The sequence below is a fragment of the Numida meleagris genome, chromosome 3, assembly GCF_002078875.1.
Source record: "Numida meleagris isolate 19003 breed g44 Domestic line chromosome 3, NumMel1.0, whole genome shotgun sequence".
Lineage (NCBI taxonomy): Eukaryota > Metazoa > Chordata > Aves > Galliformes > Numididae > Numida > Numida meleagris.
Genome location: NC_034411.1, coordinates 44,877,258 through 44,897,102, shown reverse-complemented (window position 1 = coordinate 44,897,102; position 19,845 = coordinate 44,877,258). Strand labels below are relative to the sequence as shown.

The following is a 19,845-nucleotide window of genomic DNA, read 5'->3' as shown; positions in this document are numbered from 1 at the left end:
TTTTAAAAATGGTTGATTCTTTCTCTCCTGATGCTCAGATACTACACATGCTTAAGCTGTAGTAATAAACACACTTCTATAACATAAGTGGTAAACAAAGACCCAAAATCACTGTCTAGGGTAATGAAAATGATGCAGGAATAAAGGTTATATGACATTGGTTAAAAAATAAATTAGTTATTTTTTCCTGTACTTAAACATACTTGCATACATTTATCTGTTTTGTGCTGACAATACGCTATGTACTGTGAAAAATACAAACAAACAGACTGCAAAGTTAAAGATGCTGAAGTAATACAGTAAAAAATATGTTTATTGGATAATTTGGGATGAGCTATATAAGAAACAAATCAGAAAGAGCTTTGGTATATCAAGCATACCTAATATATGACAATAAAAGTTTTATATGTTTTCATCATGCTGTTTTATGTCTAATAGTTAATAGAGAAAAACCTGTATTAGAGATGTTTTTGAAGCTTAAAGCTGTTTCATTATTGGTATCACTTTTTTTTTTATCTCACATCTGCCATAAAATTAGCAACTATGGTATCACGTACACGTCTCTTTACAAGACACTCATCAACCAAAAAATTACCAACATTTACATACCTTTCCAAAACTACCTAAAATAAGGTGATAACCTTTGATGCATTATCATGCATACATATACAAACTCATATGCTGATATGTGTGAAGTCTAGTACCTCAGAAGATTACTGGTCTGTTTTCCTGCCATGAATGGAGCTGTCTGAAATGAGATGATTCCACAAGGGCCCCCCCTCCACCAGCAGATATCTTGGAGTTCTATAGCCTCTTGCAGATCTGTCGGTTTCTTATTTAGATACAATATGGGAAAACAAGGAGGTCAACAGTTAGTACAGAAACACATCATCCAATATGAGTCACAAATCAGAAATATCAGCTCATTAGCAGACAGAGCTGATCTACAAGGCAACTTTCCTCCTTTTATTGCATACACTAGGAAATAGAAGACAAAACTAATTGTTCTTTTTAATAAGTGAGTTTAAAAGATATGGGATGGAAACAAGATTTTAAAGAGCTGGAATTGATTGGGAATGGCAGAAATGGAAGCAGGAAAAATAACATGAACTGTGGGAAACGGATGTTAACAAAGTAGAAGCAAGGAAAACACTGATCAGCTCATTCAGGGATACTACTAAGCTATTCCTTATCACTAAGCTAAGTAAGAAAAGTCACATCCATATTTCTATGGCTGAATCTACAGCATTTTATGCTAGCTGAGAAGCTTTCCCCATACACTAAGTATTTCGTCTGGGGCAAAGTATTTTGGCAAGTATTGAGGTAGAAAAAAAACACATTTGATATTAGAACTATTTTCAAGATAATTTCATTCTTCAGTACTATGTATGTCTTGAGAATAGCTACAGTGGTTTACCAGAGGAGTTTCTTATCACCGTATTGTACCTGGTGCAACTACTATTGCAGTTTCTCTAATAGTCTCACGAAAAGCAACTGCTCTTTCAGATACAGATTTCATAAAATTTATGTAATGATCTCAATGTAGAGAATTTTAACTGCCTGAGAGAAGTTTGCGGGGAAAATGGGCAGTGCCTGCGTGCACCCGGGGAGGGGTCTAGGGTCACGGGTATCCAGGGCGGTCGCGTGTACGGGTATAAATAGCCTTGTTGCGCAGCATTAAATTGGCATTCGGCGTTATACACTGTGTGTGCGTCCCGTATGCCCCGCACGCTGAGGTGCGGACGGAAGGGAAGCCTTAACCTTATTACGTTGTCGTAGACAACATCTGGTGACCCCGACGTGATTTTGGGCGCGAGCTAGGCGCCGGACGGCCGATTTTGGGCGCGAGTTAGGCGCCGGGCGCGAGCTAGGCGCCGAGAAGCCGGAGCCGTGATGGGGCTCGGCGTGCAGGAGGTGGTGAGTAGGCGGAAATCCTTGGCCAAGGAAGTAGGGATAACACTACATAAGAAGGAGCGCCTCGCACTCCTTCAGTGGATGCTGCGCAAGCAGTGTGCGGAGTCCCCGACAGATTGTTTACAGAAAGTGGCTTTGGAGAAGACGGGTCAGGAGTTATGGGAAGGGGCAAGTGCGGGAAATAAGGAGGCACTGGGACTTATCCCTGTGCTGGGGACGGTGAGAAGTGTGATACAGAAAGTGAAAGACGAGCGGCACCTCGATGCCACGGCACGTCAAGTGTTGTCGGAAACGCCTGATGACACTGAGACAGCCAAAACCGATGGAGAGCAGGGGAAGGAACGGTCGGAGGGAGAGGAAAATAAAGTGGGCAAGTTAGATGAAGAGACGGGGACGGAAGCTCCGCTTTTAGCCCCTTTAGGGGCACCAAGGCAAGGGCAGGCGACCCCAGGGGTTCAGACTTCGGACGATGGACAGTTTTGGTCTATGAACCCGAAGGGAACACTGACATGCTTCCCAAGGGCTCCCACTCCTTCAGCCCCCTGGCCGGTCCAGGCAGGGACGCCCGCTTTTACGGTGGCACCTCCGCCCTACGGTGCAGCTCCCTGTGGTGCAGCTGTACCGGGCGTAGGTGAGGGAAGGATGCCGAGACCTAGCCCTGTGGAGCAGCCTCTCCCCTCGACCTCGAGGAGGGTTACTAGCTCCAAAAATAGGGTAGAGGGGTCCCAAAGGCGTGGGACGGATGACGAGACCAGTTCCTCGGGGGAGGAGGAGGGTCGTCTTTGTATAGACCTGCCATCAGAGGGAGAAAGGAGACGGCGGGGACAAGCACGGGACCAAGTTCGCAGAGCCGGGAAGCGCTGGATTATTCGTGCTCAGGAGTGCATGCTCTCCGGATGCGAGCTTGAGCCCATGCCGCGCTCTTGCTATCCTGTTTTTGTTGGCAGACCGCAGGGTCCCCCATGGCAACCTGTAGATTACAAAATGCTAATGCAGTTGAGAAAAGCGGTCCAAGAGGGAGGTCTTACCGGATCGCAGGCGCAGGTACCGATTTTCGAGGCATACATTCAGGAGGAGGTGGATAGCTTGCGAGCTCATGCGCAGGCAGACCCAGCTCATCCGCTACACAACATCCCAGCGGATGCAATCGCAGGAAAGGGTAATTGGAGTACCCCTCAGGAACAACTGATTTTGCCAGCCACCGTTCTTGTCACAGCGGCGGATTTGGGCAGGCGAGCGCTTGAGCGGATGCATACGCTTACAAGTGGGTCGCCAAGTTATCTTCATATTAGACAAAAACCTGGGGAGCATTTCGGCTCCTTTGCAGACCGAGTACAGACAGCTATCTCGAGCAACAACCTGCCCCCGGAAACACAGGAAATAGTGCTGCGAGAATGTTTACGTTCGAGCGCAGCTCCAGAGTACAAGGCTGCTCTTGCAGCCCTTCCTGCCACAGCCACAGCAGGGGAACTCATAGCGCGTGGTTGCGCTTTCGGTCGAGCTCAAGAGGTGCAGCCATTGGCTGCGGTTTTATCTGAGCAGGTTGCTGGGATAACAGCAGCTTTGCAAGTGATGGCAGTCCAAACTGCACCAGACGTCTGCTTCCGTTGCGGTAAGGGAAGGCATCTTGCTCGCAACTGCTTGCAGAGCCGGGGATAAGGAAGAGGGACAGTCTGCCAGCCAGGCTGATGTACCATTGGTTCAAGTTAGTTTCGACTTAGGAAATAGACCCATACTTAAAGTACAAATCTTGATTCAAGGCCTGACACAGCCAAATCCAAACCAGAAAACCATTTCCTTTCTAATCGATTCCGGAGCAGATGTCACCACTATTTCAGCGGCTGTATGGCCCTCCTCTTGGGCCCTGGAAATACTCCTGTGCTCAGTCAGTGGGGTGGAGGGTTTCGTGATGGGCCATCGCAGTCACTATCCCGTCCTCTTTTCGTGGGAGGAAAGAGGGCAGGAGCGGATGGCAGGACCGATTCGGCCTTATGTCCTGGACATCCCGCTCTCATTACTGGGACGTGACCTCTTAGCCCTCGCCGGGGCGAGAGTTGTCATAGAGCCCAACATCCAGGTTTTAGCAAATAGGCATCAGGATCCCTCCAGTCCTGCAGCAGCCAGCAGAAAAGTCTGGCCAGCAGGCAGGCAGCAGCGCCCGCTCACGGGAGGCACAAACCAGCAGTTTCTCTTCTGCTGGATGCTGTCAGGAGCAGCCTACAAACTGCAGAATCACAGGTCTTTCTTCATCGCCTTTTACGGCATTCTCCACAGATGCCGGATGGGGTACGTTTCCATTCTTTTGAAATGAATGTGTATTCTCCACGAGTGATTTGGTCTTTCAGTGATAGCTGAGTATTTACTCATTACAAAAAGGGCATGACCGTGTCAAGGCGTTACGCCCTTGCAGTCACGATAATGGGGGTTCCCATAGCGTTAAAAACGGACAATGGACCAGGCTACAGAAGCCATCGTTTTGAGCCTGGTGGTGCACTTGGGGTATCCGGCGCGTGTTTGGGATCCCACACATTTCCCAAGGACAAGCAATAGTGGAGCACGCACATCAGCTCCTGAAAGGGCAGCTCCGTGCCCTTAAAGAGGGGTCATCAACGCAGTTGTCCTCGTCACTGTTGGAGCAGTGATAGAAGAGGCCCTTCACGCAGCGTGACCACGTTCTGGGCCAAGCAAAGACATTGTTTGTCACAGATCCGACACGATGGGTGGGTCCTTGGATATATGCACTCCTTACACCTCCCACAGTCTTCACCTGGGCCAGCGTGTGGCCCCTGCGAGCAGGGGTTAAGTCCGTGCAGAAGATAACGGTTGACCATGATCCGTTCGGCGATTGGCTGAAGAACCTGTTTGGCGGGCTTGGGCCATGGGTCACCCAGATACTTAAAGTAGTTGGTATAGTGCTCGTAGTGTTTATCTGCATTACATTTTGCTTACCATGCTTGATGGGATGTTTGCAGCAGTGCTTACAAAGAATGATGGAGCAAGCCTTTGATCGGCGCATGGAATACCATAGGCTACGTGAACGCTTATGATAAGTCCTAAGTAGTTAATGATGAAGTACGCACTCGTATAATGTGCAAACATTAGAGCTTAGGCGGTAGGTAAGTTAGTTGGGGGATAGGTTGTAGGGGGTTTTGCGATCGCGCTGTAACGGGGCAAGGCTTTTCCAGGCATGGGAGGAGAAAAATGTAGTAGGCGGTAACCGAGCGTGCGGGATGTGACGCGACAGGACCTCCCCTGCCTAGTATATATATGTAGGACGTGCTTAGGCCTTGTAGGGATAGCTGGGGAAACTGGGAACAAAAGGGGAACGTATTAAAGGGGCTGTTAAAGAGGGGGGAGTTGCGGGATAAAATGGGCAGTGCCTGCGTGCACCCGGGGAGGGGTCTAGGGTCACGGGTATCCAGGGCGGTCGCGTGTACGGGGATAAATAGCCTTGTTGCGCAGCATTAAATTGGCATTTCGGCGTTACACACTGTGTGTGCGTCCCGTATGCCCCGCACGCTGAGGTGCGGACGGAAGGGAAGCCTTAACCTTATTACGTTGTCGTAGACAACAAAGTTTAAGAAAAAACTGAAAAAAAAATCTCTTCCTGCCTGAAATCTTACTCACATGTAAGAAAGTAGTAACAATGATAACAGCGATGGCTAGATGCTATAGAAATTAATCCCATAGACTCCCAGCTGACTGAAACAGTGTCACCAGCAACTTTATTCCAGGGATCCATGAACCATATTTAATGGGCAACATAGAATTAATCTAATTACCAAAATCCTGATACTTCTAGAAATTAAATACAAGCTCATAAAGAAAGCACTATAGTTTGCAAAGAAAACCATATCATACTTCCTCCTCTACAGTTAGCACAACAACCAAAACATAGCGTCAGAAGAATCCAGAAGGTACCAGCAAGGTCATTCTAGATGCCACAGTCCTTTCCTTAACCAAACTACTAAAAGTTAATTTCTCTCTTATTTGGCTGTAAGTCTGAATATTTTCCATACCGTCCTATTTCCAGGAAAAACTTCACATCAGAAGAACAGAAAAGCAGTGTATTTAAGCACAGAATGGAAATTCACTACCAGGCTCAAAGGTCTATTTTTAATGTACTCAGAGCTTGCTTTGCTGGAACAATTAAAAAGCCATATATCCTCTTGAACAGACATGGAAAATTTGTACATCTGAGCTGGACTTGACAATTTCAAAACACACATGGCTATTGGTATTTTCCACATTCATGATGGGCAACAGTAAGGTATATAAATAACACATGACCCACCACAAATTTCTGGAAAATGTATTCAACATGTAGAGTCTGCTCTCACAAAGTCAGTCAAAAGCTGTCAAAAGAATGCAGGAGTGATCAGTACTGTTATCTACTAATTTAGCAAAGTCCATAGTAGCTGGAAACGTGGATGGCATGTCTAGATTTCCTTTACTACTATGATACTCCTAAGTATTTTTCAGGTAGCATTTTCTAGTCTGAAGTAGAAGTTCTCTTACTTGTAAAGCTGAAACAGATAAGATCCACAGGTCGATCAGATTGACCCAAGATACTGACTACAACACACACACAAAATCATTTCCTCTCTTTGAATTCCACATAGGATGATTGATTCAGAATGCCTGGGAGCAAATCTCTCCAAACAGCATTTACATATACAAGTGTTGGCTCCACTGCATTCTATAAGCCTCAAAACTGCCAAATACGGAGGATGTTCTCTGAGTGATTTAGTATCCTACATACAGAACCGCAGGACGTAACAAAATGCACTACCACTTCTGTATTTCAAGATGTCAGTTAAATTCTTAATGTTCATGGGTTTATAACTAAAGTCAAGCACACAGTTTTTTGCTGGTTAGGGAGATATTTTGCACTTATGCCACCAAGTTCCTGCTTTGCACCTTCAATAAACTGAAATCAGGAAATCTAAAGAGTACTGGAAACTCCATCATACTGAGTTGTGCTTTGAGAGTAAGAAAGTTGCTATACACTTACTTTCACAAGGCCTTTCCAAAATATGCATTGTTCCATTTTTCACATACCTGTTTCTGCTAAGCAAGTTGTTTTGAGAGATATCTCCTGTGATCCATTGTCACAAAGGTGCTCTGCCTGGCTTTGAGCTTTTCACACAACAGCACTGGATGGGGCTTTCAGAACCAGGCGCTCTCTGTATTGACCTCTAATATCTACCATTCAGAAACTGTTCCACAACAAAGCACATCCTTTCCAAACCACACAAACTTCAGCACACTACAATTATTTATAGCACCATTTTTCTCTTAACATTTCCCTTTTTCTATCCTCTGTAGAGGTGATCATCTACATCATCATTCCCTTTTACTCATTTTCAGTTATGCTCACCAGCTCACACACCAGCATTTAATAATACTTCTCATCATAGTTCTTTTATTTTTGAACACATGTATAAATAACTTTGACTACATCCATCCATGTAGATGCTTTTCTAAAGACAAATTCACAAGAAGTCTATGATCCAAGGCTTTGAGACTGTGCTCCTGCCAAATACAAGCATGATTTGGAAGCTTTCGCAGTGAAGCACTGCGCTAAAGCTAACTAGTCCTACTACTAATCATATCCTTAGTCTTCATGTCTCAGAGAACCGTATTTCCCATGTTTACCTGACAGAAGAAAAAGCATCTAAAAGAAATGGCTTCAGACTGGGAAACAGAAGACTTAATTCTATCCCTCTCTCGCTGACTTTGAACAAGCCGTGAATTCCCTTTTCACTGTTTGCGTATAAACTATGACAGGCAAGGAATCTCTCTCACTTGCTGTTTGCAAAGAGTTTCTCCACACAAGTGGATTTTCATCTCTCCCAGAAAAGGCAAGCCTACATTAATATAATACTGCTTCAATTATTAACATTAGTAAATTTCAAAGAAGTTTATTGAGCAAAATTGGGTATCAATATATATATATATATAAACATATTTCGCTTCCAAAAGGCTCAACTGATTTGCTATTCTTGGAAGCAGTGATGGTATTTCTGTAAGCAGCAGTCATCTGTCATTACAATATTTCAATGTTCCTGATACCCAGCCATCTCCTGCTTATTCCTTTGGTGAATTTGCTATGATTGAGTTCTTCTTTTGCCCTTATGATTGACATAAAAACTCTTACCAACATTCTCATATTCCCATGATAGTCTTCTGAAACAATTCCTACTTTGAGTATTTATTAATTACTTCTATTCATTCCAAAGTGAACTGTAATCAGCAGGGAGCTCTTCATCATTCTTCAGAATATTTAGCACCCTTAAAGTGACACCATTTGCTGTCCTTTTATGAAGCAGCTTATTGCTGTAATTCCTTCTTATGAGATCCAAATTTTGCAGGTCTCATTCTTCACCCAGCCATTACCAATCTTTTCTTAGCACAGCTCTAATTTCACTACTTGCCCCTCTGTCACTAGCAAAGATACTGATCTCCCTTGTGTACAGTTGAATCATTGTCTAATCTTCCTCTTTTTCAAGGACAAAACACTAATCTCAGCTACCAAATTAAATGTCTCCACACATATTTCACTTCTTTCATTCCTAGATATTTTGTACTGTTGTTGTTATCAAATTATTCACTTACATAAAGATCTCAAGTTGGCATTTTCTTCCTTATGTTTATTTCTCTCTAATGTTTGTCCAGTCAACCTTCATTTCTCTTCTACAGCATTCAGCCACCATGAAAGATTTTTCCACTCACTTCAAACAGGAAAACAAATGTAGTTTTCACATTCTCAGTTGCATTCTGTATCACCTGCCTGAGATTCTAAAGTAGCTGTCAAGCCAAATCTAGCAGTTCTGCAAGCTGTGAAATCAGTAAACTTTGTTATCCTGGAGTATTTCCTCTATCTCTACCCCACATACCTGAGACCATCCCAGTTTTTCTCTGGTCCTCTATAATCTTATCATCTTGTCAATGGTTTACGGGCGTTCGGCCCAGTTCCGTGACGAATGGGACGGGGGACCCACAGTCTCACGCCCCAGGAAAGGGAAAAGGGGAAAAAGGGTAAGGAGATGGGCCTGAGAGCAAAAACAGTGGCAACAATCTGAGGGGAAACAAACTAATTTACTAAATAAGACATCGGAATGCAAAACAACACACTATAATACAATATAATTACAATTTAAGCTGATAAATCCAGTACAGTGAGAGAGAGTGTCCAAAATTAAGGTAGGCCTTACTCTAATACTGACGGTAAGACGGCTGGGGAGCGAGATGCTGCTGGGACGAGAGACGGGTGAAAAGAGATTGGGTCTCATGATCTGCGAGTTTTTAATCTCTCCCTCTACCGGAAAACGGTAACAGAGGAGCAAAGTCCCCTGGGGAATAGTAGTCCTTCTCTTCTGAGAATCACTTACATACACTACATGATCTTATGATGCGGAATACCAATAACCAAAAATCATAAAACCATGACACATCTCTAATGAGTTCACATTACTAACCTCTAAATTCTCCCACAGTATCCTGAGTAAGTAAATGCAAAAGTAAACTACAAAACATGAAAGGAAGAAATGCTCTAATTAGAAATTCAAAGCTACCATAAAATAAAATAACTTAAAAGATTCAGCTGTGTACAAATGTACATTGTGTTTGCTTAATCTGCATGCAAATCATTAGGTCTAGAAAACAACTGCTATTAATTTTCTTGTATGTGATGTTAACTCTGAAATTACAGATGCAGCATAAATGCCACCAGTCAGTATTTTACTAGCACACAAGTTTTACTAGCACTTAGCTGCTTATGCAAAAAGCCCTAAACTGCCTTCCGTAGGAAAACACAGATATATTAAATCATCTACCATTCTTCTTGCGTTGGCAATTTCTACAACAAATAGATAAAAATAATTAAAATAATTAAATACCAAGAATAAAAAACTAGTTGATATGATGATATTAATATTAATCATTGGATTGTGTAAGACACTTAAATACACAAATATGGATTATGCCACCTGAAACAGCTATTTTACATCCTATCTGCTTTAGAAACTAAAAGTCACAGTGATGAGCATAGATCTGGTTTATTAATAAATCTTGGCTACACTTGATAGTTCTGGCAATCCTATTAAATAAACTAAGCAAATAGTCAGCAGGCTTGTCTATCTGAAAAGCACTTTTTAATCTGCATGGCAAAGCACTGCGTGCTGTAACTGACAGCAAACTTGTTTAAAGGTGAAAAGTTTGACTCGGTGTCTGTGAAATAAAATGGCAGTAACACCAATACCTACAGCTGCTCAGGAAACACTAGGTGGTTCAGAAGCTTATGACAGAGTAACACAGACACCCAAATCTAGCAACTGGCATCTGACAACTTCCACAATTTGTATTTATTTTTATTCTTATAGGTGAAAAAATATACTTGAAAATATAAGTGAAACATACTGCAGTTTACATCATGAATACATGCATCACCACTATCTGCAGGTTATGCATTGCAGACTGACAACAATTCATGTTTCTGGGCTGTTTTTTTTTTTTCTTTTTTGTGTCCTAAAACACCCTAAAAGCTTTTGCAAAGTAATTAATATTATAACCACAGAGAAATAGGACGGGTCGTTAATACAGTAGTGACTTTCTGTACCCAGACTTAGCATCCATTTTAAGTACAGAAATACTTCTGAAACATGAATGCCAATTAATATTAAACGCTTCTGCCTGTGAGGGACCTTTTATATAATCCTCTGCAGTAGTAGAGATTGTGACTGTTGTTTTGATACAACTGCAGAAGGATAGCAGTTTCATTAAGTCAGTAAATTCAAGTGCACTCTATTCAAAGGCCTTCAAGTTTCCCTGTGTTCCTAAATGTCTCAGATGCGTGATCTTACACTAACCCTTTACTGAATGTACTCTGAAATTCACATTCACTACTCACAGATAAATAAAAGTATTTATAAAACAAGTGTGGGAGCACTGGGAAGAGTAGTAAAGAGAACAAGGAAGAGCAAACTGAACCTATATTTCCATGCTTACTACAGCTCATCACAGATGAACAACTCTGCGCTTACTGACCTGAACAGCTACCTAACCTTGAGGAACTGTAATTCAGATACCCACTTATAGCCATTCTTCCATGCTCCTTGCTGCTCTTAGCTTCACACATTTATGGGTTTGGTGGTTTGGAGCATACTTCCGTGGGCTTTCTGATCTGGAACCATCGCTCCAGCAGTGCGTTCACCTGCATATGGCATGCGGCAGCATGCACAACAGCAGCAGCAGCCCTGTAGCTATCCTCCAGGGGTCACAATTGGGTTACAAATTCTACAAAATGTGCTGACTGTGCAGCCTGATCTGAAGCAATTTATTCACATCCTTCTTCATTAAGATTCAAATGGAATAAGTAAAATAAAAATTGAACAGATACAGAAATTGTGCATGGCTTGCTTCTGTAGTCAGTAAACATTTATTCACTAGGCACAGCTCCCTCTCGTACTCTCTCTCTCTCTCGTATTCTCTCTCTTTCCCTACCCTTCCTGCTTGCTGTTTTAATGCATAATTAAGAAGGTCAGAATTAATGAAGCAGTGTGGAGTAAAGTTCAAGGAATCCCCAGGCACTATTTATTCTATTAGATCTCAGGAATGAATGTCAGATTGGCAGCATTAGAGGCAGAGGCAGCAGAGCTGGCAGCAGTCCAGGAGCAAAGCTACCAGAGAGGCTTACCTGCAGCGTTAAGTTGTTGCTAAGCTCTCTCCCTGCAAAAATCACCCGCAGCTGGTCAGCTGGAACTCCATGTCGCTGCGCAACCACCTCCTTCAGCTGGAGGATGCTGGCGTCCAACCCAAGCTCCACTGGGAAGCCATGGCTGGAGTTGAACCTGACAAACACTGAAAAAGAGAAAACACCTCTTAAAGCAAACATTTCTCACTGCATATCCGTACAACAGTGACTACAAGAGGCTTATTTTTCAATTTCAGAGAGCTCTATTTTAAGAGAAAAGCTATTAATACTGTAGTGTATCATTTGGAAAAGAGGAACCGTATGGGATTTCCTATCACAGAATAGTTAGTGACCAATAAACAAAAGCCATGTGCTTCCCCCAGCAGTGCTATAAATTGGAGAGAACAGTCAGAACCAAAAGGGACCCATCCAGGCAGCAGTCCAGGCCATCACTAATTTGTGGAACAGATTTTTGATTCACTCCTAACCTTAGCAGACACAGGACACGTACACTTTCTATGCCTCTTGTGCAATTCCCTGCTGCACGTAACAAATACATGCAGAAAACTGAGTTTTAGAGCTAAGATTCATTAAATAATACTAGGGAAAACAATTCACTGTTCTACAGTAGAGCATAGTCACATAAATTGGTTCCCCACAGATATAGTTCTATGGAAGATAATGATGGAGAGAAAAATCACACGCTAGCAGAAATGTTTGGGAATGTTGTATTACACTGTGGCCTTTTCAGAGTTCACTAAAACATCTGCAGTACATAACTCCTGCCGGCATGTACCTTCAGTGCAGGAAATCACTACCGCACTCGCCATATCATTTTTAGAGCTGCAGAGACTGGTTTATATATCCTGAGAAGCCTGGCCAATAAACTCATGAGCTTACAGCCATTCAGGTGGCAGAGTTGTTTTTCACAAGGGTGCTGAATGTGCTCATTGAGCCCAAGACCCAGGGAATGACTACAAGAACTATGAAACAGGAAACACTTGACTGAACCCATACCAGTCACTGGGGCTTCATGAACAGTATGCTCAACCCCAGAGGGCTACTTCAGCCTATAAACAGCTCCACTGGCAGAAAGCAAAGGAATTAGCAAAAAATAATATTAAAAAAAAATCATTTATATCAATTAGTCACTGGGTACCTGACACCTGATCTGTTTAGGTATTGACTGCGACAACCATCCCTCTTAAAGATTTTCCATTCCCACTGCAATGTTTTAACTGAAGATGTACTCCTTTGAATTTTTTTATGACTGACAGAAGCATAAATTCAAAAGTACTCATACAGTTTGAGGAAAACTATTTTTAAACTGACAATAGGATCAATGATTTTCCAAACACAAAGTCTACCTGACTACTGCAAGGGTGTCAAATGCTTTAAGAACACATGAACGCAGTTGAGAATGATGCCACGGTTTTGCTGAGCAACGAACGTTGTAAATATTTGCAATTTCACGTCTTCAATATAGATTTTGATATTTCTGGATAATCTTTAAGGCCACAGACCAATATACATATATTTTTTTCCCTCACAACGTTTTGAGTTTTGCACTTGAAAGTATCCTTTAAGTTTACTAAAATACAGGTTAGGATTGCATAACGCTGTGTCAGGAGGAGTGCAGTTCATATGCCCTGAAATGTGTTACACAGTTTCCTGTAGTACATCTTGTTACTGGGTTTGATTTCTAAATAAAGATGTTCTGGAAATAACTGAAATGTGCAATCTTTATATTCGGATTTTTCTGAAAAGTAAGTGATTTTGAATTTTTTTGATTGGGGTTTGAAAAGTAAAGGGCAAAATACAGGACAAAAGTAGTTCCAACTACTGAACACTTCCCATTTTCCCCAAGAACAGTCAAAATGCTCACCTATGAGTAAAGTTATATTGACTGATAGCAAAATATATAGCTAAAACAATCGGGAATAAAATTCATGTATCAGCTAAGATGGGACTATCTACATGCGCATGTATATAGATACATATATACACACACAGATATGCTCACATAAACACCTAACATCTGTATACATGCATTTTCAAGGACTTATTCCTATCTCGTAAATAATGCTCTTTTTCTTTAGTCTTATGAAAGCTACTGTCTTGGCTCTGCAAATCAAACATGCAGATAAGAGGAAAGTGGTTGATAAAGTAACAGAGTGATGGGGAATTTAAGTGAGTTCTAAAGTCGTACTCTCTTTCCAAAGACACATACATTCAACATACTTATGGCAAGCTGCAGCAGAATTACCAGGTCACAGCCTGAACCAATGGTTTAGCACTAGGAGAGAAGGCATTACCAACCCAGGGAGCTCAGGTGCAAGCAATGAACCTGAGTATCTGGAAGGGGTGGAGCCTGGATCCACCCCTCCTCACCCTCATTGAAGTGTTAACAGCTGAGGGAGCAGCATCTCTCCAGATAGAGATCACACTCCTCTTGAGCCATTACTGGTTGTTGGAAAGGGTGAGCCAATTTTTCTTCTTTGTTACCTCCTATTGCTCTGTAGTGCTTGTATCCCATTAGAAGGCACTGTCATTGCCTTCTTCCACAACACGCAGGCACAGTTAACATTCCCTGTCAACAGCTGCCATCCCTTTCCCCATGCAAGTGTGTTTTCGTTCATCACTAAGAGGTACAGTCTCCCCTTTCCAGCGCGTACAACAAAGTAGAGAGTCCATCGCACAATTCTAATACAAGTATGTTTTCCTGGCAAAATGTCCTGCTATATGTTTTGCACCAGGTCTAGCTGTTGCAGACTGACGGATATACACAACAAAGTTTACCATGACTTAATGAATTAACAGTCATTGCTGAGCCATGATAACTGGCTGCATTAGGACTCAAAACACAGTAATGTAAGCCAACTTCACAGCCACAGCAGAAGAGGAGCCTACACAGGCAGTAAGGAGCAACTCATTCAGCTAGGCTAATTTGGTTGCTTCTGATCATTTGTAAATTGCCTTCACCTTATGAATGATTTTATGATGTAGTCACACATAGAGAGCAACACAGTAATCAAACATAAACAGTGCCTATAAAACCTCATCCTTAGTGAGGTTATTTCTCTCCTTAACAAAGGATAAACTGTCTCACAGAAATATCTTTATTTCTAGTTAGCGCTAAATGAATATCATAAAAAACATTCCTTGATTAGTACCTCAAATTTTTATATTAGACTTCTGTTTTATATCCATTTTAAGTAAAAATCATGACGGACTTTTATTCAGACAACTATTTATTACAGAGCCATATGGGAGTATTCATAATTACTACATTTGTACCTGCTATCAGTTTTCTACAAAATCATGAACAGCATGGAAGGGATGAGTAGGGACTGGGCATTCACTTCTGCTGCAAGATTTAGAGGGCATCAAGCTGAGCTGGTAGGAGCTAGGTTCGAATCAGACAAAATGAGATGTTTCCTCATGCTTGGGAACTCTCTGCCAGAGAAGCGGTAAATGCAAAATGCATAGCTTGGGCTCAGTGGGAGAAATGAATCGGCATACTGCATAGGCAGCTCAGGAAACACTTTACTGAGAAGAGTATAACATATACAAGTACAAAATAGTTTGCATGTAGGTTTTCAGCTTAAAGGGCTATGTCTTCAAGTTACACACTCAGCCGAAGAGGAATTTACCACTACAAGGCCAGTAAAATAAACAGATACCATGAAAAGCCTCCCTCCCCCCTTTTAGGGGAATGTTCATGAGATGTGAGAATACCAGCTTCCCTCATCCTCTTTCTTGATGCCACCACTTATGGTTGCTGTTGCAGACAATAATATATTGTATTAAACAGACTCTGAAGTCCTATGACAGCTCTCTTGTATGTGTCATGGATTTGCATTTACAGACACAGTGTTCACAGAATGTAGTACTGAGTGAAATCTATCAAGCAGGCAGAACAGTCTTCTCCATTCTGTTTCTCTTTTCCACTACCAAGTAATCCAAATCCAGAACAGATGCAATTAAAACAGACGAAAACTCACCACTACCCTTCTTTCTGCCAGAACTACGCATGCACGTGCAGTTGCTTTCCTGTATTTCAGAGCACAAAAATTTAAACTCAGCAATTCTCACAGTAACCTAATTTTGTTCTATGAAGTATGCCTCTTAATCCAAGAGACAAGCTAAATTTGTCCAGTAAATTATTTCCTGTGAATGATTCACTCAGTTCTACTATATCCAAACTCTCTTTAAAGTTCAAGGAATGCATAGCTAGCTAACTGAACACTGCAATTATGCTGGCACTTCCTTTAAAAGTCTCTCAAAAACACTATTTGCCTAGCTATTTTTGTCCTGATTCAGTGGCTGCTTGCGTCAGCACAAAGCAGCTATGAACTTCGTTGTTACAAAATTGAGCCACATTCGTGTTTCATTTTAAACGCACACATACTGCTCTTTAATGTGCTTGCGTATGGGTGAGAGTATTCAAACTCTACGTATTTCCAGCTATATGCTACAGCTTTTTGTTTTAATGAAAAGTATTACATTTATAAATATAATGTACACTCCTGCAGCTTTTAAATTGCCCCTGTCCTGTGGAAGAATAGGCCTATAATTTTACCAAGAGTGCATGAGTTCAACAACATTCGTAAGAGGGTCAGAAAAACCTAAGCAGGGCTCATATAGCTACTGCAATTGTTTTAAGGCTGTAAGAGGGACTGCAAGGTGGGGAGCACAATTCCATTCTTAACATTTATTCTCATTTGCAGTTCCCCAGGAAGTTTAACACATTTGTCTTATTGTGTCTACATTCTGTTAGATACTAGAAGCATTACATGACAGCTATAGATTCTAACATGAATGTATACTAGATGTGACAGCTGTTACACTTCACTAAGAAGTTTTCTAAGCATGAGGTTTGATACTTTTTCAGTAAAGGACAAAGGATTATCGGCATTTAAATTACAGCTATTGTAATATGGATAAAAATTTTACAGATATGTACCACTGGAATTGATAGAAATGATTAGCTCCTTGTATGAAAAAAAAAAAAAACAGAAGTCCAACAGAAAGCATATGTATCCAGCTACCTACATGTAGAAATTAAACAAAAATACAGACTTCCAAGAGCTACAGCAAGAAAAAAACATGCAAAAACTCAAGGAAATAAGAGTTGTCACAGCACAGGCCACAGTTAATCCAATCACATGTGATACAGCCACATGCGCTGCTGTAAAGAAAGGAATGAAGCCAGCTGCTCCAGAGAAGAGAAAAATAAGAGAATCATAGAATCACCAATGTTGGAAAAGATATTTTTCCTAACATCTAACCTCAGTCTCCCCAGTGCAATTTGAGGCCATTCCCTTTAGTCCTTTGCTAAAGAGGGTTTATTCCTCCAGTGTTTACAGGGCTAATGTTAGAATTTCTTAGTGTTTTTGAAGTCTAATTTTTTTTTATTTTAGACATTTCATTTTTTTTTATTCCAATACCATTACAATCACTTTACAATTTGCTTTACAAGAGGCCCAAATTACATTATAGTTCAATCACAGAGGATTCCATTTTAAGAGTGCATTCTGTAGTCTGTCCTTCTCAAGTCCAATAACCAGATAACCTGTTTCAATGAGAAATACTCACCTTTACTAGCAGAAAAATAAGCATCGCTATTTAATATAGCCCATGGCCCTGCTCCTCACCTTTCAACGGTGACCTCAATCTACTTCTTCATGCACTTTTCTTTCAAACCATAGGCATAATCCTGTTCCCCTTCCCATCCCAAACCCATATTCCCAACTGTAAAACTGCTCCAACAGCAGTAGCAGACTTACAAGTATGATTACTCTACAAAACATCTCAGTTATCAGGGCCCTGGGTGTACAACCAACCCCAGCTTCTCCCTTCCTTATGCTGACCAAGAACAGGCCCCCACTCCCACCCCCCCGGGCTATCAGACCCTGCCCCAGAAACAGTGCCAGTGTTCTTGCTCAGACCAAGCCATTGCTAATCCTACCTGGACTTTCAGATAGACGGGACCTGAGCTGATACCCTCCCCTGATGCCCTGGTGGATCCCTAGGTTGCCCCTCACAACACACTCAGCCTCACTCACCTCCACCTGTAGCTTCCCAGTGCTTTGCCCCCACAGAGCAGACCCACACCAGCTGCTCCTGGGAAAAGTCACAAAGTAATAAAAGTAAAGACAAAAACACTTCAGTAACAGCAAATCTAGGAGAGGTATCTCAAGTTCTAAACCCTCAATGGGCAAGACAGACAGAAAATACTACCAGTGGGAGGTGGGCTCCTTTTTCTTAATCAAGATGTAACTGGGACCAGCTGGGTGTGGGCAACCTAGATTTGCACAAGGGGCACACCCTCACTGCTGCTGGCACAGCTGAGCAATCTTATGCCCACAGTCTAAGGCCTTGGTGCAAACAAAGGTGCTCGCTGGCTGCCCAAGGCTGTAGCTGTCATGTACAGCCTGACTGTGTTGCCTGCTTCTGCGCTCATCTGAGATCATTTGGTGTCATTTCCAAAACTCTTGGCATGTGAACTGTTGGGAACAGTGTGCAACATGGGGGGTGTGACAGGCTGCTCAGCAAAATGGTATCTGCTCGGCCAAAGATCCGCCTGAAATTGCCAAGGTGTCTCCTGGGCTCGTGGCAGCTCTGTGAAGCAGCACTAACTGTGGCGAGCAGCCCTTAGCTGCTGCACAGCCAAGCACCAGGGCTCTCGTAATGCCCAGAGGCCGGGTATGGGCACTGCACTGCTGTGTGGCTCCACAGCACTTGGCTTCCCACCCGCTCTGTGGGGTCACATCACTGCCTGCCTCCTTGGTGTGGATGGAACACAATGGCTGCAGCTTAAACTCACAACTCCCTGCGGCTTACTGAGGCTTTAGAGTTGGCAGAATGCTGAACTGTAGATGGCTTTAAAATCATTTTAATATGTCCCTGCCTTTTAGCATTTGAAAAATGTGTTTTATTCCAAAATGTACATCACCTTTTTAGTAGCTTGAAATTCACCCTAATGGTCCTTTCAGTCTGACAGGTTTAACTTAAATTCTCTAGTCAAAATAATACCCCTAATTGTCAGATAGAAATCCCAAGTAATTAATCTAGCTTTAGCAAAACTATCTTAGATATTTGCTGCTATGACAGTTAGAATTAACCCTTTAAATTAAGAGATGTATAAAATGATGAGTTATCAAAGAAAGTTCCAATTATATGATAGAAATGTGTACCCCATTTTTCTTCTGACTTACTAGAAAAAAAACAAAAACAAAAACAAAACAAAACAAAAAAAAACAGTTCCTGCAGCTAAGCTTGAGGATTTACCTCATTGCAAAGATAATTTTGTTCTGAGTTTTTCAGAGGTCTTTCTCTCTTTTTTAACACCTACTTTTGCTACCTAGCTCGCATGTAAATAATCTTACATTAAATACTTCTAAGTCCCTGCCACAAGAAAATACACAGCAACCGCTACTGTCAGGCATAAACATATGACCTGAATTGACTGCCAAAAATAGTCTGTCATTCCTACTATAAAACTGGTTTGCTAGAAAAAAGAAACACATTTCAAATATCCCAGTGTTGCATCAAAATTGTATGAACTCAGCATATTATCTGAACAAAGACATTTATTGTACCTATTCAAAATATGTTCTGTGCTGTCCTTTATAATATTGAATGGATCAAGCTGGTATGTACAAATATATATATGTACATATAATCTATATATCGGTATGTATAGAATCTCCATTTCTGAATTTTATAATTTTTGTACAGAGTGAAATCCTTCTTCATTGAGAAGCAGATATGAACTTGCTGAGTAGGATGTAAGTAGGAGCTCCAATACTCAGTGAACAAAAAAAATGCTTACTGGACGCAGGAATCACATACTACTACAAATAAGAAAAATGAAAAACTCCAAATCATACAGAAATGTCTAAATACAGTAGGAGACCTCAGATTAATAAATTGTGATGCATACAGTACATCAGCTGAATACAGTGGAATAAAAGTGGCAAAACATTTCAGGTACTGTACAAGACTCCGCTTCATGGTTGGTTGTGGGGTTTTTGTAGGTGTTGAGGTTTTTTTAATCAACTCTAAGCACAGCTAAAGCTTATTTTGTGTATATATATATTACAGATACGCACACCAAATAGCAAAGACCATGTAAAGCTATGCTGTGCCACAACTTTAGAGTATGTTTTCTGCCATATAGGGATAATTAAACCACTATACCTAGTTTAGGTCGTAATTTTCCTGGAAAAGCA

General features: G+C 41.7%; 1 protein-coding gene and 1 long non-coding RNA gene across 3 annotated transcripts in view; both read right to left on the bottom strand.

Annotated features, from left to right (window-relative positions):
• Nucleotides 1–19,845, bottom strand: part of PRKN (parkin RBR E3 ubiquitin protein ligase) — a 712,245-nt gene that overhangs the window by 572,509 nt on the left and 119,891 nt on the right. For both annotated transcript variants that reach the window (XM_021391068.1, XM_021391066.1), the window contains exon 2: nucleotides 11,612–11,775. In XM_021391068.1, the coding sequence (XP_021246743.1) occupies nucleotides 11,612–11,775 (164 nt within the window). The remainder of the gene's footprint in view (nucleotides 1–11,611; nucleotides 11,776–19,845) is intronic.
• Nucleotides 17,067–18,089, bottom strand: LOC110395961. Its single transcript, XR_002436712.1, has 3 exons — nucleotides 17,852–18,089; nucleotides 17,677–17,734; nucleotides 17,067–17,183 (listed from the first exon to the last, which is right to left on the bottom strand). It is a non-coding gene; the product is annotated as an uncharacterized LOC110395961 (long non-coding RNA).